The sequence below is a fragment of the Polypterus senegalus genome, chromosome 14, assembly GCF_016835505.1.
Source record: "Polypterus senegalus isolate Bchr_013 chromosome 14, ASM1683550v1, whole genome shotgun sequence".
NCBI classification, from domain to species: domain Eukaryota; kingdom Metazoa; phylum Chordata; class Cladistia; order Polypteriformes; family Polypteridae; genus Polypterus; species Polypterus senegalus.
This window is the reverse complement of record NC_053167.1, coordinates 29073028-29092611: the sequence shown is the minus strand read 5'-3', so window position 1 is coordinate 29092611 and position 19584 is coordinate 29073028. Positions and strand designations below refer to the sequence as shown.

The window sequence follows — 19584 nt, the reverse complement described above, 5'->3', positions numbered from 1 at the left end:
GTAAAAACAGACAATAACTTTGAATAATGTTAGCATTTACTCCCCCGGGTGGAATTGAAGAGTCGCATAGTGTGGGGGAGGAACGATCTCCTCAGTCTGTCAGTGGAGCAAGACAGTGACAAAAGTCTGTCACTGAAGCTACTCCTCTGCCTGGAGAGGACACTGTTAAGTGGATGCAGTGGATTCTTCATGATTGACAGGAGTTTGCTTAGCGCCCGTCGCTCTGCTACAGATGTTAAAATGTCCAGCTTTATTCCTACAATAAAGCCTGCCTTCTTAACAAGTTTGTCCAGGCGTGAGACGTCCTTCTTCTTTATGCTGCCTGCGTGGGTTTCTTTCGGGTGCTCTGGTTTCCTCCCACAGTCCCAAGACAAGCAGGTTAGGTGCATTGGCGATCCTAAATTGTCCCTAGTGTGTGCTTGGTGTCTGTGTGTGTGTGCGCGCGCTGTGGTGGGCTGGCACCCTGCCCAGGGTTTGTTCCCTGCCTTGCGCCCTGTGTTGGCTGGGACTGGCTCTAGCAGCCAGTGACCCTGTAGTTAGGATATAGCGGGTTGGATAATGGATAAATCTGTTATGCCATTTAAGTATTTAGGGTGCATTGTGACCCATGAAACAATCATTGTAAGAACTATGATTCTTTTACTCATTTCCTAACATTAGCTCATGATATACAAAGAAAAATTCCTTTGTAAATATTTTATTTTCACGGTTTGTTGTACAAATTGTAGTAGTTAAGGTTTGATGGCTCAGAGCATGTCACAGCACTTCTTACCACTACACCACCATCCTGATCCTCATTCCAACATGTTATTCTTGTAGCAATATTCAAAAGTAACACGCACTGCTACCCCTGTTTCAAGTTTTTGCAAACAATATTCTTCTGTCCTTCATGGTCACTTGAGCTATTCATCTGAGTATCTCATCTGCACCTTTGCTAAAAGCAAGCAATATCTTTGCTTTAAGAGTCCCTCAATAATCAAATATGTTTTGAAAAGGTAAAATCTGAAATGTCTTATCTGAATTTGATTTTGTTCATGAGACTCTATTGGGGTGACAATAATTGTAACATGTTTGACCAAAACACAATCCATGTAATAATTTTATCTCAATGAAAGATGGTATTTCTCTCATAATCTGAGTGTAAGCTCAAACTAATGAGCAACAACAGACATTTTCTCTCACTGGATAAAAGATGCCTGTGATTCTGGAAATTTTTTCATGATCAGTCTTGTTAGTCAAGCGCAATTCTCATTACCTTTAGAGTGGCGAATATTGAAATATAATACATACTTAAAATAAAACAAAGCATCATGGTACACATATTACTTTAAATTATATCCATCAAGAGGAGGAAACCTTCAGCCTGAATTGCTGTGACAGTGTTGGATCGGAATTGTCTAGGATAGACTATTAACATTGGTGTGTTAATGCATTACCCTTCTTGTTTACTATGCTTGCCATATACAACACTTTATCTCTCATTAAGTGTCTTATCTAAAGTGCAGCAAATTGTTTTTTTTTTTTATAAAGGAAATATAATTACGGACACCACTTCTGTTTCTTGCTCTGTCCTTAACACTCCAAAGTAATAATTGTCTTTCCCTGGGGTTTAATGATTTGTTTTCCTTCTTTTTCATTCTTACAGATGTTTTCTGGGCTGCAGTTGTACAGTATATGTCTACATACTTTTATACACGCCATTCACTTAGTGAAAAGTAATCAAACATGTGCTGAAATATGTAAAGTTTAAGTGTACCGTGTTAGTTTTCACACATTTCTGAATAAAACACTGATGAAAATAATTTTACAATGACTGAAAAATCCACTGGATTTAAAACCATGATGGTTAAGCTGAATTAAGAATCTTGCAGAGCTAGTTTAAGTATGACTGAAGAACAAACCATGCTAGATTGCACTAAATATTCAATTTGCTTGGGTATTCAGTGGTAAAACCACTTTATGAAGACATCACAAAAAATCATCTATCAGAAAAATGTATCAGCCTTTTTAAGAACGTAACAATAGTGAGGAAAGGAAATTTGCGGTTTCCTCTTATATTTGATTTGTGTTGACCTCATTTGTCAGTTGCTATCATTTAATAGCGTCTGCTAACTGAATAATTGTAAATATTTTCTTGGCCACCTTGGAGTGAGTAATTAGATGAGGTTTTGGTGATTAAAATGAGCAAAGAGACCGAAGATTTTAACATTTTCCTGACATGTTGGTTTTAGATGGCCAAGAACATATCATCTGAACAACAACATGGACAACGTATAATGTAAAAAAAAAAAAACAACATCAATGTAAATAATACAAAGAAAAGGTGTAATGACTCAAGAGCAAATGCCAATCCAATCAGCCCAAATTAAGAGACAGATCGCATGCATTATATATCTAGAAGATGTGTTTTACCAGTCTAGCAGGTTTAAAAGATGATGTCCTGTAGATGTTGAAAATCAATCAAAGCTTTTATCATATTAAGAGCAATGTTGAAATCAAATCTTGTCTTGAAAAATGTAACGTTTCTTCTTATTACAAATGCCAAATCAATGTTATTGTATGGGTATGACACCTCAAACATGACAGAAGGTTCTAGAAGACATGTTACAGCAAATTACCAGATAATGTAGTTAAATAGTGTTCTCTGGCTTCCAGTTTCACTGGATTACACAGTAAATATGATGCAACACATGGGACAAATCCCTGTAGTCATCTATCAGCACAGATAAAATGAGTGAATACAGAAATGAAATGAGACAAAAAGTGGCTGTCCTTCATAAATCAGGCTGTAGTTGTAAAAAAACAGCTATATGAATTCCACACTGAAATGTCTTAATTATTGCTCTAACAATTGTAGCTGTGATGAACCTGTTTGGAAGAGGACATAAACAATCCAACTCATTTTGTATAGTGCTACACAGTGTGGAGGATGGTTTGAGAAGTAATAAAACACCAGAAATGGGTCTGGAGTAAAATTTAGTAAACTCATGCAAGAAACAACCTAGTCTTCATTGTGGAACAGGCTAGTGGACTTATGATGTTGAGGGATGTTTTTCTCCAAAGGCCCTGGGATACAAAATTCAGCTGCCTCTGCCAGAAGGTTAAAACTGGGTCAGTGATCAACAGCATATACCATGAAATCCACACAAAAATGGTTCCTTAACCACAGAATCAAACTTTTAGAGTGGTCATCCCAGTCCACCAATCCAAACCCCATTTAAAACTTGCAGAGTGAGCTGAAGAGCAGAGTCTACAAAAGAAGTCCAAGGGTTCTGAAGGATCTGGGGAATGCAGGAATGGTCTTTGATTACTTTATATGCATTTTGTCAATTCATCCATCCTTGTAAGAAAACAACTGGTCATCATGGCAAAGGGAGGGTGCATTAAATAGGAAATGCAACAGTGACAATAACTGAAACACATGTTTTGAGAAAAATGTTACATTTTTTGTGAGGATTTTTTTCTTTGATTCATTTTCCCCTCACTGAAAGGTTAAATTTCTCGCATAACAGTGAAAGATCGAGCTAATAAACATCAGAGACATTTTTCATAGCCTTTTTACTAATCTTTACCAAGGGTGCCGAGGACAGAAGTGTACTCTGCCCTTGTTAAGTATACCAAAATGAAACATCAAATTTTTAAGAATAGATATTGAAAAACGTATCAAGGAATGCACTAGAGGTGTAGCACAGACTTTATCTTTTAGTATTTTAGCAAAATAACATTTTACAATGAAAATTGGAAATTCTTCATTATCATTATTTCACTGTGTTCACTTGGGATAGTTAATGCAAAGTAAACAAATTACATTAAAACAAGGAAAAGAAAAATATCCATCCATCCATCCATTTTCTAACCCGCTGAATCCGAATACAGGGTCACGGGGGTCTGCTGGAGCCAATCCCAGCCAACACAGGGCACAAGGCAGGAACCAATCCTGGGCAGGGTGCCAACCCACCGCAGGACACACACAAACACACCCACACACCAAGCACACACTAGGGCCAATTTAGAATCGCCAATCCACCTAACCTGCATGTCTTTGGATTGTGGGAGGAAACCCACGCAGACACGGGGAGAACATGCAAACTCCACGCAGGGAGGACCTGGGAAGCGAACCCGGGTCCCCTAACTGCGAGGCAGCAGCGCTACCACTGCGCCACCGTGTCACCCAAAAAGAAAAATATTTTAAAGAAAATAAAAATGACAACATTAAGTTTTATATGCAGAGAAATTCAAACAATTTACAATATTGAATAACACCTAAACACATTATGAAAATTAACAATAAAAACACAAATACATAAAAATATTTTTACATTCAGTGTGCAGATTTGTAAGTTTCAAATCAAAATAACGTTAAACAGGGATGTAGTGTCAAATACTTCACCCCCAAAACCACATACGCGATCCATTGTAATAAAGCAATCCTATTTTTGAAACACAAAGTGAGCCATTAAAGATGACTGATCAGCCACAAGTAAGGTTTTTATAACTTATTTAGAAATAAAATGTACTGAGAATACAAAATAGTATTTAATGTTTAAAAATGTCACTTTAAAAATATTTAAAACTAAAATCATTAACACAATGGTTTAATTAATGGTTTACTTGAATTCCTGTTATTTAAGAAGTGGTAACATCATTGATGAATAAACTGACCATTCAATTGAGAAGTACTGTACGTTAGTGCTTTTTCTTTTTCCGGACTCCTGCAATGTAAACAGAAAGACTATTACAAACTTGTAAGCATGAAATTGTATTTCAAAGGAATTGCTCAGCATAGTAAAGAGAAGCCAATCCATTATTACACGTCATTTTTTCCTTGCTAAAATTGCATCAACTGGAATTGATGATAACCTCAACAGCCATGCAAACAATTCATACATTTGTCATCAAAACACATGAAATTAAGAGTTTTTAGGATTGTCTGCTCAAAGTGTTATCACCCACTAAAAGAACTTCTGCTCTTGTTAGAATTTAAACACAAATGATGTTCATTGAAATTAACTGAAAGGTCATTCAAGGTGTAATTTTTAGAAGCACAGGGAGGGCACCACTAAGTAGTGAGACCAGCTATGTTATATGGGTTGGAGACTGTAGCACTGAACAGAAGGCAGGAGACAGAGCTGGAGGTAGCAGAATTAAAGATGCTAAGATATGCATTGGGTGTGACAAGGATGGACAGGATTAGAAATGAGTACATTAGAGGGTCAGCTCAAGTTGGACAGTTGGGAGACAACGTCAGAGAGGCAAGATTGCATTGGTTTGGACATGTGCAGAGAAGAGATGCTGAGTATATTGGGAGAAGGATGCTAAGGATAGAGCTGCCAGGGAAGAGAAAAAGAGGAAGGCATAAGAGAAGGTTTATGGATGTGGTGAGAGAGGACATGCAGGTGATGGGTGTAACAGAACAAGGTGGAGGGGACAAAAAGATATGGAAGAGGATGATCCTCTGTGGCGACCCCTAACGGGAGCAGCCGAAAGAAAAAGAAGAAGAGGGAGGGCACCACTAGGAGTGTGGCTGACCAGTAACATAACCTATAGTAATATGTGCCTATGGTCTATTTTGAAATGATCACTTCCAAGCCTTCATATGGCATTCAGTGCCACTAAATACAGAGTCACCTAAATCCATAAGGTATTCTTGTTTCAACTATTTCTGCCATAGAAGTCTGTACTTGAAAGAGGTTTAACATTTTTATGACAATTTTGTTCTTCTGAGATCCTATTTCCAAATTAGTGTCTGTTCTTCCTAGCTGAAAACAGGCTGAGCAAAATACTAAGAGTTCCAAGAGATGGACAAGAGAAAATCAAAGTCAAAAAAACTAGTAAGGGTTGTTATTAATGTTAAACAGTTCCAAATTAACCAAGCCAAATGTAGTAACCAGAATTCACAATAATGAGACATGCAAGAGATTCTTAAATGTAAATATGGACCACATACACTAGCTACAAACACAGACAGATTATGTTGTCTGTTATCCAGAATCTAACAAAACTGATTTTAAAATTGTGTTTTTACAAAAGCAGCTTTAAAGTGTTTGTGTAAATAACAAATATCTTGAATAACTTTGGCATTAACCAATTCATGTAGTTCTTTTATAATAAAGTTTGAATTTTTATTTTTTAACATTGCTTTTAAGTGGTACTAGGGGGCTCTGCCCCTTGCTTGTTTCGCTCACCAACCCCCAAGCGGGCCCTATGCACTGGTCATTTCCCAGGTGTGCTGCTTGCAAAGAATCGTGCTGTGGTTTTAGATAAACATGAATATCAACTCTGTCTTAGAGATCTCTGTCTTTCAAAACTATTATCGATGACAATTCGCCACATGTTGGTTTACTATATATGCGATGTGCTCTTTTGGATTCATATAGAAATCCAAGAAAACTTCTCTGTCCGTATTTTTCAGATAAATTTTGTGTAAACTGTGATACTTTTTTTACATATGGATTTGTATCCATTATTGGCTGTAGAATTTCTAATACATCCGATTATTTAACTCTTTTGATTCTATGTTGCATCGCTTCTCCATGATCATAAATATAAACCTGACCGAACTGTGATTTCTCTGAAATTAAACCTGTAGTAGCTTTAACTGCTGCAGGACCACAGATTCTCATAGCGTATGGTCCTGAATCATGTAAATCTACGTTTTGAGCATTGAATGATGCAAACAAGAATAGATTATTGTAGATTTGGATATTTTGCCTGTATTGTTTGTGGATTTCACCAAATAATAAATTTATTATTTCTCGCAGATACCTATGTCCATGTATTCAATCTCTTTTTGGTGTTCCATTATTTCACAGAGTAATAATTTCCATTTGTTAGTGCTAATGCGATCTTTACTATCAGTTTTTTGAGACTTTCGAATTTTATTATTTTCATAATCTCTAACCTGCTCTGCATGTGTATTATACCAATGTTTTTGAACCTCTTTACAATGTTCTACTTTGTCTTCTACTCTTTGTCTTTTCTTCTTCTACTGTTTGGCTTTTATTTCCGCCCCCGCTTGGACCTATTAGGTTTTCAATTCATCTCTTGGCACAAAGTCTTGTCTCACGAGACTTAAAATTATCTCTTTGAAAATGTCTTGTCTCATCTCTCTGAAAAAGTCTCGTCCCAAGATTTTTTTATATAATAAGAGAAATTTATTTTTCAGTTATTGAATGTAAAGTGTCAGTGAAAAAAGTTAGTACATGCACATGGCCAAATAAATAGTCTGTGATGATCATATTTTCTGTAAGCTATTGACAGCAATTAGCCAATATAACCACACATTGCTCGTTATATATTGAGAACCTCCTCTTTAGTTAGCCACCATATCAACACTACTGCTTTAGTAAGCTGTCCATTTATATTAACAGTAGACTGATCTCACCTGATATAGATGAAAACATAAAATACATGAAGCTAGTGTACTTCTTTCACTGTACTTTGTAAATAACTGACTTTTCTTAAAGAAGGAAAAAAAGCATGAATATCATTGATTGCTTAAATTTGTGTTATTCACATCCTCACTCAGTAAAATGTGTTGATCAATTCTTACTTAGTATGTCTTTGCTCATGTAGCTTATAAAATATTATTTAAGCTTATGTAACATACAAGATGATGTACAGCCTGTTATGTATGATCTCTCCCAGTTTTGTTTATTTATTTATTTACATAGTATTTTTTATCTGTACTTATTTTTACTGGAAGTGTGGGGGGAAAATATTTAAACTGATTGCTAGAGCTTTCCAATAGCTATTGTGAGAATAAACAATGGATTTTATAAACTGTCATTTACATACAGAGTGAGGATCAGTCTGATCAGCCAGCTTCAGTGGAACTGTTATTACATTCTGCAAGCTCAGCAGCAGGACAGTCAGACCGTGATGCTCAGTCAGCGCAGTAACAGCCATACTCCAAGGCTGCATCTACAGATAATTTTTACAAACGAATATTTTGCATAAACACTTTTCATTTAATGTTGAATATTCTAGATTTATTTTGTTTTAATAAAACTTATTTTAGTACAACTTAGTATCCATTAATGACTCACATACACTGCTATAGCTAATTTGTAATTAAACAAGCAAAAACGTAGAAAACAAATGTTAACAACAATTCCTTAATAATGTACCAAAAATACAGACAACTTCATTTTGTGCTTATGCATACAGAAACAATGGGCAAAAAAAACTCATACAAATCCTGACCTTAGCTTGCTACTTTTCCGATGTAGCTGGCTACTTTAAAGCTTAAGGTATGCAACAGGTATTAAAGATTTGGTTGTGGCGCCCACGTTCTTAAATTGAATTAAGCCTGTTTGTCAATGGACAATAATTTTATTTAAAATATTGCTTTTCTGCATTTTTACTAAAAACAAACATGTTTTTCTTTAAATCCCTACCCTAAACTGTGTAATCAGATGGGCAATTAATGGAGATAACTTTAAAAATCCTAATATGAACAAACATTACTTAAATACCATAAATTCAAAATCTTTCAATAATAGCTCACCTTGACTTTATCCCCACAGTGCTACAGTAACACATTATTATGGCAGGAATTGAGTGTGACACAATGTTGTCCAATTCCAGACAATAGCAAACAATTTGAGGAACGTCCATGAAAAAATTCATGTTGCATAATCCACATGTCCGTTATCCATTCATATACTCAGAATGTGCATATATTGCTAAAATATTAACACTTATTACCTGAAAATGCTGCGTAAAAAAAATCCAGGAAAGGCACACTCTCATAATACTGTGTATTTCAAATGAAAAATCTACCTTTCTCCTTCATTCATTGGTCAAGAATCCTGTCTTCGGTTAAAATGCACAGTATATTGAGGATGTTGCTTTCTTGTTTAAAAATTTTATCTGCCATCCCTACCAACTACATGGGTTAAGTAAGAAATAAAGAATATGTCATTTTTGGGTGAAGTATTCCTTTAAATACTGTCTTTGTGAATTACAAAACACTTTAATGCCTTTTATACAGAAGACAATTCTCACCAATAAACCAATAACACAGATAGTCTCATTACATGGGTAAAAATCAATAAGGGTTGTGGGAACCCTATAATGTATGTGTCTTGCACATTTCCAGTATTTATCTTTTTGGAGGTTTTATGATGGTTATGTATCTTTAATAGAAATGCTTTAAGAATGGAGGATACCAACTGAAATTGTAATAAAGTCTCTTGCAATATTATTCTTCAGGTTAAACGAGGTCAACCTACACCATAATTTTATTATTTCCAAATGAGGAATTAATATTTCCAAATGAATTATTTTCCACACTGATCATGGTGTATTTATTCTTCTGTTATATATTTCTACAATATGCGTTGCTTTTACAATTTTAAATTTTAGCTTCTGTTGCAAACATTGGAATAAGCCCTACTTTAGTTTGTCATACAATAAGCTCTCATAAGAAAAAATGACATGAATAATATGTAAACACTAGAGGGCTTCGCTCAATTACCCAACCGCCTGCACTACGCGCTAGCAAGTTCGCGTCTCTGTCAGACACGTATGTGGATTTCACTTTTATCAAACAACAAAACTTAATTCTCGTGGATATGCCTCTTCTTTGGGAAGAAACACTATTTTTTTTTTCCCTGATGGCAACATGAATTAGACGATCTACAAGTCTCTGATTTAAAGTTTAAATCCAAACAATATATTTGATATCTTTTCACTGTTCCATTATTTCACCGAGTAATAATTTCTGTTTGTATGTGCTAATGCGATCTTTACTATCCTTTTTTTGAGACTTTTGAATTTTCATGCTTCCATTTTCTCTAATCTGCTCTGCATGTGTACCACACCAACATTTTTGAATTCTTTACGACATTCTACATTGTCATCTACACTTTGTCTTTTGTTTCCAGCCCTGGGTGTGGTTAAATCACTTGGCACAATAGTCAAGTATCACAGGACGTAAAAGTGTCTCTCTGACAAAATCACGTCTCATCTTCTTCCAAGATTTTTTTTTATAATAGAGAGTAATATTTGTTAAAAGAGACTCGACATTTCAGTATGATTGTTGCATAAAGTAATCTACTTACCCCATAGACATGTATTAAGGTATTCTCCTAAAAGGTAGAGGGGTGCTAAACCAAGAGCTGCAACTACTAAAAAAAGAACCAGTCCTACAGGGCTAAGGTAAGACAAGATAGGGTACACCCAGATTCCAGAGGCATAGCGGACCCAAAAAATCCTGCAGGCAAAGAAGTAAGGAAACTCAGCAAATGATTTCAGTATAATCTGTGAAATAAGAAACAGAGACAAATATATTTTTCCTCTCATACTTTCTCCATTCCAACAGTCTCACCAAGGAACCTGTGTCATAACACCTTGTACTGGCCCTAACAGACCTAGTATACGCTGTGTACTGTGTGAGATTTAAAGCTGCCAAACTGATGTTGTGAACTAGAATAACATTATATTATATATATATATATATATATACTGTGATGGACAGCTGCGGCTGGAAGGACTGGGACAGAACACATCTTCACAGCAATACCTCCCCCGGAACACGAGAGGGATAACCCCCCTGAATCAGGATCACGGGTTTGGAGCTTGGAAGCGCAATCTTACTGGGGCCCGTAGTCACTGCCAGAGGGTGCCTGGACAGTCCTGGAGCCCTGGACTGCTGCACTGTCTGCCACACCCGGAAGTGCTGCCAGAAAAGGATCCGGGTGCACCTGGGAGATATATACATATATACACACACATACATATATAATAATAGCTATTTTATTACTTTTATGTATGTCATCTCTTTCAGGAACAGGTAAAAATAAAATTATGAGTTCTAGTTGTGACAAAATGGATATTTTATGATGCATTTTAACAGGAGAACAGTATAAGGAAGAGGGGGAGGGATCAGAATCAAGTCTACATAAAGGATGCTCAGCCCATGCATCTCCTCTTCCATTCGGATGTCTTACTAAAAAGTCATGCAGAATGAGTAACTCAGAATAAACAATTGTCTTGTTCTGGACTGCAGGCAGAGGTTGTCACTTAACAAAACACTTTTTTTATCCTTTTCAAAATTGCCTAAATGGATGAAGAAAATAATGGAAAAAAGCCTGAAGGGTTTGCTTTATGAAAAAAAATATTTTCTGCCTTTGAAATAAAGGGTGCCAAGGTCTTTAAGATATATTTTTTCTATGTACATTGCAAACTGCTGACTAGAGAAGTACTGAGGAAAAAAACACTAACATAAAGAACATCTATTTCATTTTTCAAAATATGTGCAAAAATCTCAGGATTCTGTTCACAATGATTCATTTGATGTTCACTTGATTGAAGTCAAAAATGATACTGTTCTTTGTCTTGGTTTAGGATTTTAGCAACGATAGACTCTTTGCTCAAATGTGTTAAGTGTAACTAAATAGCAAGCACTGCATGACCACCTACTTAATACAGAACACAGTGAGCTTTTTAAATGGTCAATCACTTTCTGTGAAATATTACTACATGTGAAAATTCACATGTAGCCAGTAAAAAGTTAACATAACACACATATTACTTTGAAAATAAGTAACATTTGACATTTGAACAAAGCAATTGGCCTGCCAGGGTAAAGTGCCAGTCCCCAAAATGTTAAACTAGGATATGGCAGGAAACAAAGTGAAAATAAGGCAGGGTACATACTAAAAAAGAAAAAGAGAAATCAAATGCACAATACCTAAAGTCAAAAACTCTAACCAGAAATGATACTTTAAAAATCTCAAAGTACCAAGCCCCAGGAAGGATGTATTTTTTAAAGCTCAGTACACAAAGGCTTTTGAACACTATCCAAAAACTTGGGCATGGAGAAATGGGTTCTGGGATATTCTGTATGATCAGTGTGGCAATGTTACGCAATGTGCTTTCAGGAATAACATTACAACGATAAAGTAAATGAGAAAGATTGCTTCATATATATTCTCGAAGATCTGCATTTCTACATTAATATTCAAAGCAAATGTAAAACTTCTAGGAACTAAGTAAAGCTTTTCAATAAATAATTTGGTTGCTATCTAACACTCTGATGGTATCTCATCAATCAACAATTAAATTATTTTCATGAGTTAGACTTGATAACTCTCTCTCACTGGAGGATGCTTGCATTTCACAAGACAGATATTCTTTATTTTCATCATTATGCTGCATCATGAGAACATTAAACTCAGAGAAATGCACTCAAATACCAAATCAAGTAGACACAACAGAAGCAAATCAGTCCCAGGATACCCTTCTTCCTGCTAGGATACCGATGATGTGTAGTGAAGAGTTCAATAAGGAGCAGTGGAAGAATCACAGTGTGCTATAGAGAAAAGGACAAAGCTTAAGTTGGTCTTTCTTGCCCAAAAATCTGTAAAAATGTGTTTCAAGGAAGTTTTATATTTTTTATTTATATATAAGGTAACATTTCAGCATGGATAGAAAGAACAGCAGTACTGTACAAAACTATTATTATTAGGATTGTGCAATGTACCCTTTAAAATATCAAATAAAATATTAAGAAACATACTTAACAAATTAAAAGAAGATTTCTAACAAAATGTTAGAACTGACAATTTTGAAGGAAAACTAAAACACCCTTATCTTGATACAGACACTTCAACACTAGGTGTGTAGATAAGCTGTTTTAAAGTGCAGGAAAAACACAGTGCATGATAACTAGGGGTTGGAATTATCAAGACTAAGCAAAATGTTCACAACCATCATATAGATCTTTATAAAGATATTAAGTAGGTTATACAGGCTTGATCACAGGTGACTATATATTGTTACTTATGAGTTATAGCAAATGTGCTGTAAACATAGAACATAAATCCACATTTGACTAATACTGCTTCATGGCTAAAATTACAAGGAGGAAGAGGAAAACTTTATTGGAATGGAAGTTATGGGCACAACTGAACTCCAGATAACAAATCTGTGAACTCTCTTCCTAACCCATTTAGAGATTTAAATTTTAATAATGGATCATTTTATTTGGTGCTTGAATAAGCTACGACAATTAGCTACACCTAGCATTTTTAAGAACACAGTTTGGTGATACAAAGAAAAAAAGGAGGAGAAAAGTTTTTTCTTTATTGTTTTCAATGAACCAGAGCTTGTGCATGCTAATCAGATAGATGAGAGCCCAAGCCATTAGGAAAGTGTCAGTCTTAATTTTGTATTGGCCATTTAATTTTTAAAATACATGATGTTATAAATGAATTCTATATTAAACAAATCAGTGCTTCAGAAGTATTCAATAAAATGGCAGTGCTCACCATGGCATGATTGAGCCATTGTGGAATGATGCTGTCTAAGTAGGTGGGATAAACCAGTTCTCGATTAAAGGCATAAATCGACCAGAATGAAAGGACGACAAACTGCAAAATAAAAACATTATGTAAGCAAGACCAAGTAACTGCTGATAGATTCAGGTTTAGCGCAGGAAACAACTGGATGTATATACAAAGAAAGGGTTTTTATAATGCAGGACACATGCATGATAGTTCTCTCTGCAGTATAATGTGACTTTACATAACAGTAGACACATAATACCTGTCTGGGGTACGTCCTCTCCAACCACTAATAAAGAAATAGAGCATTAACTTAGATGTGCTCCCTTACAATTTGCTGGTGCAAAAAACCATACTAAATTATTTTTTTAACCCCTGGCAGCACAAAATACAGGATTATCATTTCAAACCTGACAATATATATGGATTCTACCATTTACAGGTCAAACACAATTTTAAGTAAGTTCTGATACTCACTGTACCCACAGGAAAGGCGAGCAAAGCAAAGAAGTTGTCTCTAACTTTGACTAGAGACTCTTTGTGCCTAAACACAGAAGACCACAACTGTGTAATGTCAGCCAATATACATACTCCAAAGTACACTGTCTGGAGGATCTAAAATGAAAAATTGTAACATGAAAGAAAATACTAAATGGTTTACAGAACATTCTCAGCTTTGTAAAGATTTTCGTGTGATTTTATTAACTATTATTATAATAATATAAAAAATACTGTTTAGCTTAGTACCTTAACTGTTCAATATTTTAAAGCTGTCTTTTATCTTAGATTGTTTATCGCACCGTTATGTTAGTAGGAGACCGGAATTCGTTAGTAATGAATCAACGAGACCCTTAATATTATTATAGCGTATACATAAATCTCTCAACAATAGTAAAACAAAAACTATTACACAAAGCTATCAAAAATGTCACTCAGCAGTCCCTCATATTTACTCGGATGTTACCGTGGGACAAAGTCCACTAGCAAAGCATGCGCTGGTGTGGGGCAGCTCAGCCCTCAGCGGTCATCCAGGGAGCTTACATACAACCCTTTCTACAGAAATTGTGCAAGACCTTATGTGTCTATTTAAATCTTTCAGCATTCTTATCATATAGTTTTAACTTTCTGGAGCGCTTGCATTATACAAGAATTCAGTGATGAAATATTTTAGTTTAACTTCACTTTTTACCTGCCTTAGTTAATATATCAAAATTACAACTTGAACTTGTTCCCTTTTTAGTACATTCTGTTATTCGCATGTCCTTTTAATGGACAAATAACTTCCGCAAACATGTCATTTTTAGCAGCACATACTTACCAGATTGATAAATGTGAGGTACTTCCAGCGCCCCCCATATGTCTTTGCGCCCGGGTGTTTGGCCGTGATAGTCACGGAACAGTTCCTCCATACAGTGAACACGTACCAGCCGAAAAGGACAATATGAATAACAACGACTCCCGGCCCATTGATCCTGCCCGTAGACGCAGCCATCTTAGAAATGAGAGCGAAGCGCAACCTTCCAGCTGAACTGTTTTAAGAAATAACCTGCCTAGGCCAACACAACAGGACGTCTTCCTCTGCAACAGAAATAGTACAAGGCCTTACACATTTGAAAATCGCGGCGTGGATTCACGACAAAAGTGACATTTGCTCTAGAGCGCCTCTCTGCTGAGTAACGCAAACATTTCACGTTCCCGTAAAGTAACAACAAGCAGTTCTGCGCAGCTCTCCAAGCTGATTGGCTAACGTAAAATAGACTTTATCCAATCACCATTTCCATCTGTAGACACGAGCACGGTGAAGAAAAAAAAATACGGACACAGTGAAGAAAAAAAAAAACTATATGTCGAGAATAAAGTGGACATGTTGACTTTATTCTCGACATTTCCACTTTATTCTCGCAGTTTATTTTGTCATTAAAGTAGAATGTCGTAAACAAACTTAATCTTAAAATGAAAATTTACTAGATTTTCTCAAACCCCGTCATAAGTTATATAGCACATTAAATGCTTTGTGTTGTGTTCCCTGAGCCATGTTAAATCGGTATGTGCTTCTTAAACTGACTTCCTCTTGCACTGAAGAGGCGCAGGCAGCGATCGCCGCACATAATACTGTACATTCACTTCATGATATTCCTACTCTCTGAACATTTACAATGCTAAGATAATACTTGATATCATTTTCATGATGAAATGCATTAAAGCAGGTATTAAACATGCACAGTGGTGTGGCGGTAGTGCTGATCCCTCGCAATAACGGTCCTCAGGGGTACGTTCAGTGTAGAGAACTTTATGGCAGGTGTGACGAGGCTCCAAAAAACTGGATGTATGACTGGGTATCGCACAGGGTTAACTGAAATATTATGTAAATGATGGGTTCGTGATCTGGTGGTCGGAGACACGAACACAGAATTTAATGGATGTTCTTCTAAGCGGGCTTTCTTTATTGCACGCGTGCTGTCTCTATCTGAGTACCAACCCCCCGTTCCTATCCTTCCTTTTTCTTTCTCTACATAACCAATGTTATTTCTTTGTGAAATTAAAAGTAGTTATAAACTTAGACCACGGCGTTCTCAGAACTTAAAAAAATCTTCGTGATATATTTTTAATTATGCCATCCATTCAGGGTTGCGCCCATCCCAGTAAGCATCGTGTGCGAGGCAGGCACAAATCCTGAACTGGGCGCCAGCTCATCGCAGGGTGAATACGAGTACACGCATACACACTAGCAGGGTAAATTTAGCATCACAAAACCCCACATCCTACATGACTTTGAAAGGAACCTGAAGCAAGCCGAGTAAACCCACCAGAAAAACATGCAAACTCAAGGCTGGGAACACCTGGGATCCCCTTTGCTGCCAGGCAGCAGTGCAACCTCCACACCACCGTGCTTTAATGCATTTCATCATGAAAATGATATCAAGTATTTATCTTAGCATTGTAAATGTTCAGGGAGCAGGAATATCATTAAATTAATGTATTCTGTGTGGTGATTGCTGCCTGCGCCTCCTCTTAGTGCAAGAGAATTTTAGTTTAAGAAGCACATAGCGATTAACATGGGTAGGGGAACACTTAACACAAAGCATTTCATGTGCTACATAATTAATGACGGGGTTTGAGAAAATCTAGTAAATTAAATATTCAATTTAAGATGAAGTTTAGTTTACGATGTTCTACTTTAATGACAAACTACGAAAATAAAGGCAACATGTCGACTTTAATCTCGAGATAAACGCCGAGAAGAAAGTAGAAATGTCGAGAATAAAGTGGAAATGTCGACTTTATTCTCGACATATAGCTTTTTTTTTCTTCACTTTGTCTGTATTTTTTTTTTTCTACACCGTGGCTCTAATATGCATTCGTACACAACAGAGGTGCTGTCATTACCCATTTATTCTTGTGGGAAGGAACTACAAGGTCCAAATATTTTGTAGATGACTTTTTTTTTGTTCTTTATTTCGCCTTATACAATTTCTTGTATTAGGAATTTGTCCGTTTTCACATACCCTTGGGGTCTGAGCGCAGGGTCAGACATTGTACAGTGCCCCTGGAGCAATTGAAGGTTAACGGCCTTGCTCAAGGGCCCAGCAGAGTAAGATCTCTTTTCACTTTGACTGCGTGGTTAAGGCTGGGCTAAAAATGAGATGAAATGAATACCACAATTGGCTTCATTTTAATTAGGGATTACCATTAATACTACCTTCGAGTAAGTTTAGACATTTGAAAAGACTGAAAACAGAGAATATGCATGGATAGGGAGCTAGAGGAAACTCAAAGATGAGCTTGATTATCTCTGTATTGAGGAGTGTTGTCTTGTCCATTAAGGTGATATGTGTCATCTTGAAAATACTATAGTGCCTTACACGGACAGTCCAGTGTATTAGGCACACCTGGCATTCCTGTGTAACTGAGTACTTATTCCGTCACCACATCATATGTCCAGACAGTGCTGTGTTAGGCAGATAAAAGTGCATATACCTGTACACCTCATTCTAAAGGATGGAAGTGACTAAAGATTTAAGTGAGTTGTAAATGTAGTAAGCTCATTGGAATCAAAGAAACAGAAACCCTGATGGAATATTCACACTACAGTGTCATGAGTTTATTGGGCCACCATGCAAACAATTTCCATCCCATCCCATTTCAGTAGTTGAAAGCAGACTATTGATAAAAGGGGCAAACAGAATATACTATATTAGATGGCTTATACTCAGTTAACTAACCATTGTGCTAAGTCATATCAAATCACACAACTAGTACATTTAAATTGACAAATATGGCAAACAATGACCTAACTGAGCTTAACACATGTTAGGGAAAAAATATTGTGGTTGCAGTAGTGTAGGAAATCCAAAAAGTGGACTTTGGACAATTGAAAAACCACCACCAAGTCTGACACAACCTGATTCAAGCTTAAAAATGCTAATGGAATGAACATGATATGTCAAAACCTCCAGAAACCAAGAATTTATCTTGCTAGGAGTCAACAAGGCATGGTGTTAGTTGGTGTGGAGTGTGCATTCTTGGCATACGTATGGAAGTTTTGATTGAAGAAGAGCACTGTTTCATTCTAACAGGATATCTGAACATTATTACTGCTCAGGTGAAATTCATCTTGGCTGTATTGCAACCATCTGTCCTTTATCAGAAAGATAATGTTCCATGTCATATGACTGGAAAATGCATGGAATAACCCATAGAACATGGCAATGAATTCAATTTAATACTGCTGCCTCCTCAGTCATTAGATGTTAGTCAAAATCAGCATCTATAGGATGGAATGGAATGTGTTATTTAGAGGAGAGGTACAATTGTGACTTGCTGTCAGATATGTATTTTAATATACAGCATATCTGGTTTTACTGTAGGTGTAACTCTCACATTCAAATGTGATACAGCTTTTCTACTATGTGACAGGGTCCCTCACATCCACTTAATCCAATTCATAATCACATGGTGCCAGAGACTATACTTAATTTTTTTAGGGCGGATATCAACTTGGGTGGCATGGTGGCGCAGTGGTAGCATTGCTGCCTCGCAATTAGGAGATGCGGGTTTGCTTCCCAGGTCCTCCCTGCGTGGAGTTTGCATGTTCTCCCCGTGTCTGTTTGGGTTTCTTCCCACAATCCAAAGACATGCAGGTTAGGTGGATTGGCAATTCTAACTTGGCCCTAGTGTGTGCTTGGTGTGTTTGTGTGTGTCCTGCGGTGGGTTGGCACCCTGCCCGGGATTGGTTCCTGCCTTGTGCTCTGTGTTGGCTGGGATTGGCTCCAGCAGACCCCCGTGACCCTGTGTTCAGATTCAGCGGGTTAGAAGATATCAACTTTTGTCGACACAAGGGGTTGAGGGCAGTAAAAGCTGTAAATGTTGATAAAACTCATTGTTACATTATAGGTAGACCTCTTTGCTGGGAGGATTGTTAAACTTGTTGACTTGATGTCTAATGCCAGTGTGTGCATGAGTAGCATTGTGTAAACAATGTCTAGAATGGAAGTGAGATCAGGCAAAGTGAATGTACAAAGCAAAATACTTTGTGTGTATTATTTATTTATTTATTGTGTATTATTGCTGAATCAGACTCTGACTTATTGAACTCTGATTTTGATGTAAGTGATCTGGTGATCGAAAACAAAAATCAGGTGCCTGCATCCGTTGATTGGTCCCTAGTTGATCGTGCAGCTGATGTGCCTATAGCAACATTTATCTGGGAGGACTACATAGACATGAGCAGTGGGAGACAAGCTAGCTACTGGACTTCACCAAACGACACAACATGCTAGTGGACACTCCAGATGAGCAGCCACTCAACTACTTCTGGCTTTTTTTTCCAGGAAGTGCTTTTCAGCTTATGAGTGATGAGAAAGCATGTATGCAATAAGAATGTAATAAGTATGTGAATTTAAATTCTGTAGAAGGCTCATGGAACATAAAACAGAGTGATATTTACCATAAATAAGTATTTTATGTTGATTTATGTGTGAAACCACTGCTTTGAGTGTTTTTTAGAAAACTGAGTTTTTAGGAAAATATTCAGCCCTAGGACAAAAGTGAAAAAATATTTAGCCCTAAAAGAGTTAAAGTTGTGGGTGTCAGGCAGGGAACAGCCCTGGACATGTCACCAGTCCACTGAGGAGATCAGCTATGCACATACCCACACTTAATGTCATACTGGTGCCAATTAACCTAAGAATATGTCTTGGGGAATCTGGAATACCTGGAGGAAAACCTAGACAGATATGCCGAAAACATGCAAACTCCACACACTGACTGTGGGATTTGAAAATGAAAAGTG

At 36.7% G+C, this 19584-nt stretch overlaps 1 protein-coding gene across 2 annotated transcripts; it reads right to left on the bottom strand.

Moving 5' to 3' along the window:
* Nucleotides 1-493: 493 nt before the first annotated feature.
* On the bottom strand, nt 494-15014 carry adtrp1 (androgen dependent TFPI regulating protein 1). Of its 2 annotated transcripts, XM_039735242.1 has the most exons (7): nt 14611-15014; nt 13770-13907; nt 13278-13379; nt 12204-12319; nt 10068-10219; nt 4663-4712; nt 494-3281 (listed from the first exon to the last, which is right to left on the bottom strand). In XM_039735242.1, exons 1-6 carry the CDS (start codon nt 14782-14784, stop codon nt 4687-4689), a joined length of 708 nt encoding a protein of 235 aa, XP_039591176.1. In that variant the 5' UTR covers nt 14785-15014; the 3' UTR covers nt 494-3281; nt 4663-4686. The 2 variants fall into 2 exon arrangements, with proteins under 2 accessions (XP_039591176.1, XP_039591175.1); XM_039735241.1 differs by lacking the exon at nt 494-3281 and having other exon boundaries at nt 4524-4712; nt 14611-15013.
* Nucleotides 15015-19584: the final 4570 nt, after the last annotated feature.

Bases quoted from the DNA above. Each gene is read 5' to 3' on its own strand.
- adtrp1 (XM_039735242.1), bottom strand. From the start codon at position 14,784: ATGGCTGCGTCTACGGGCAGGATCAATGGGCCGGGAGTCGTTGTTATT. The intron at 13,908-14,610 runs GTAAGTATGTGC...TTTTCATTTTAG, and splicing joins ACCTCACATTTATCAATCTG to ATCCTCCAGACAGTGTACTT. The intron at 12,320-13,277 runs GTGAGCACTGCC...TTTTCTCTATAG, and splicing joins AATGGCTCAATCATGCCATG to CACACTGTGATTCTTCCACT.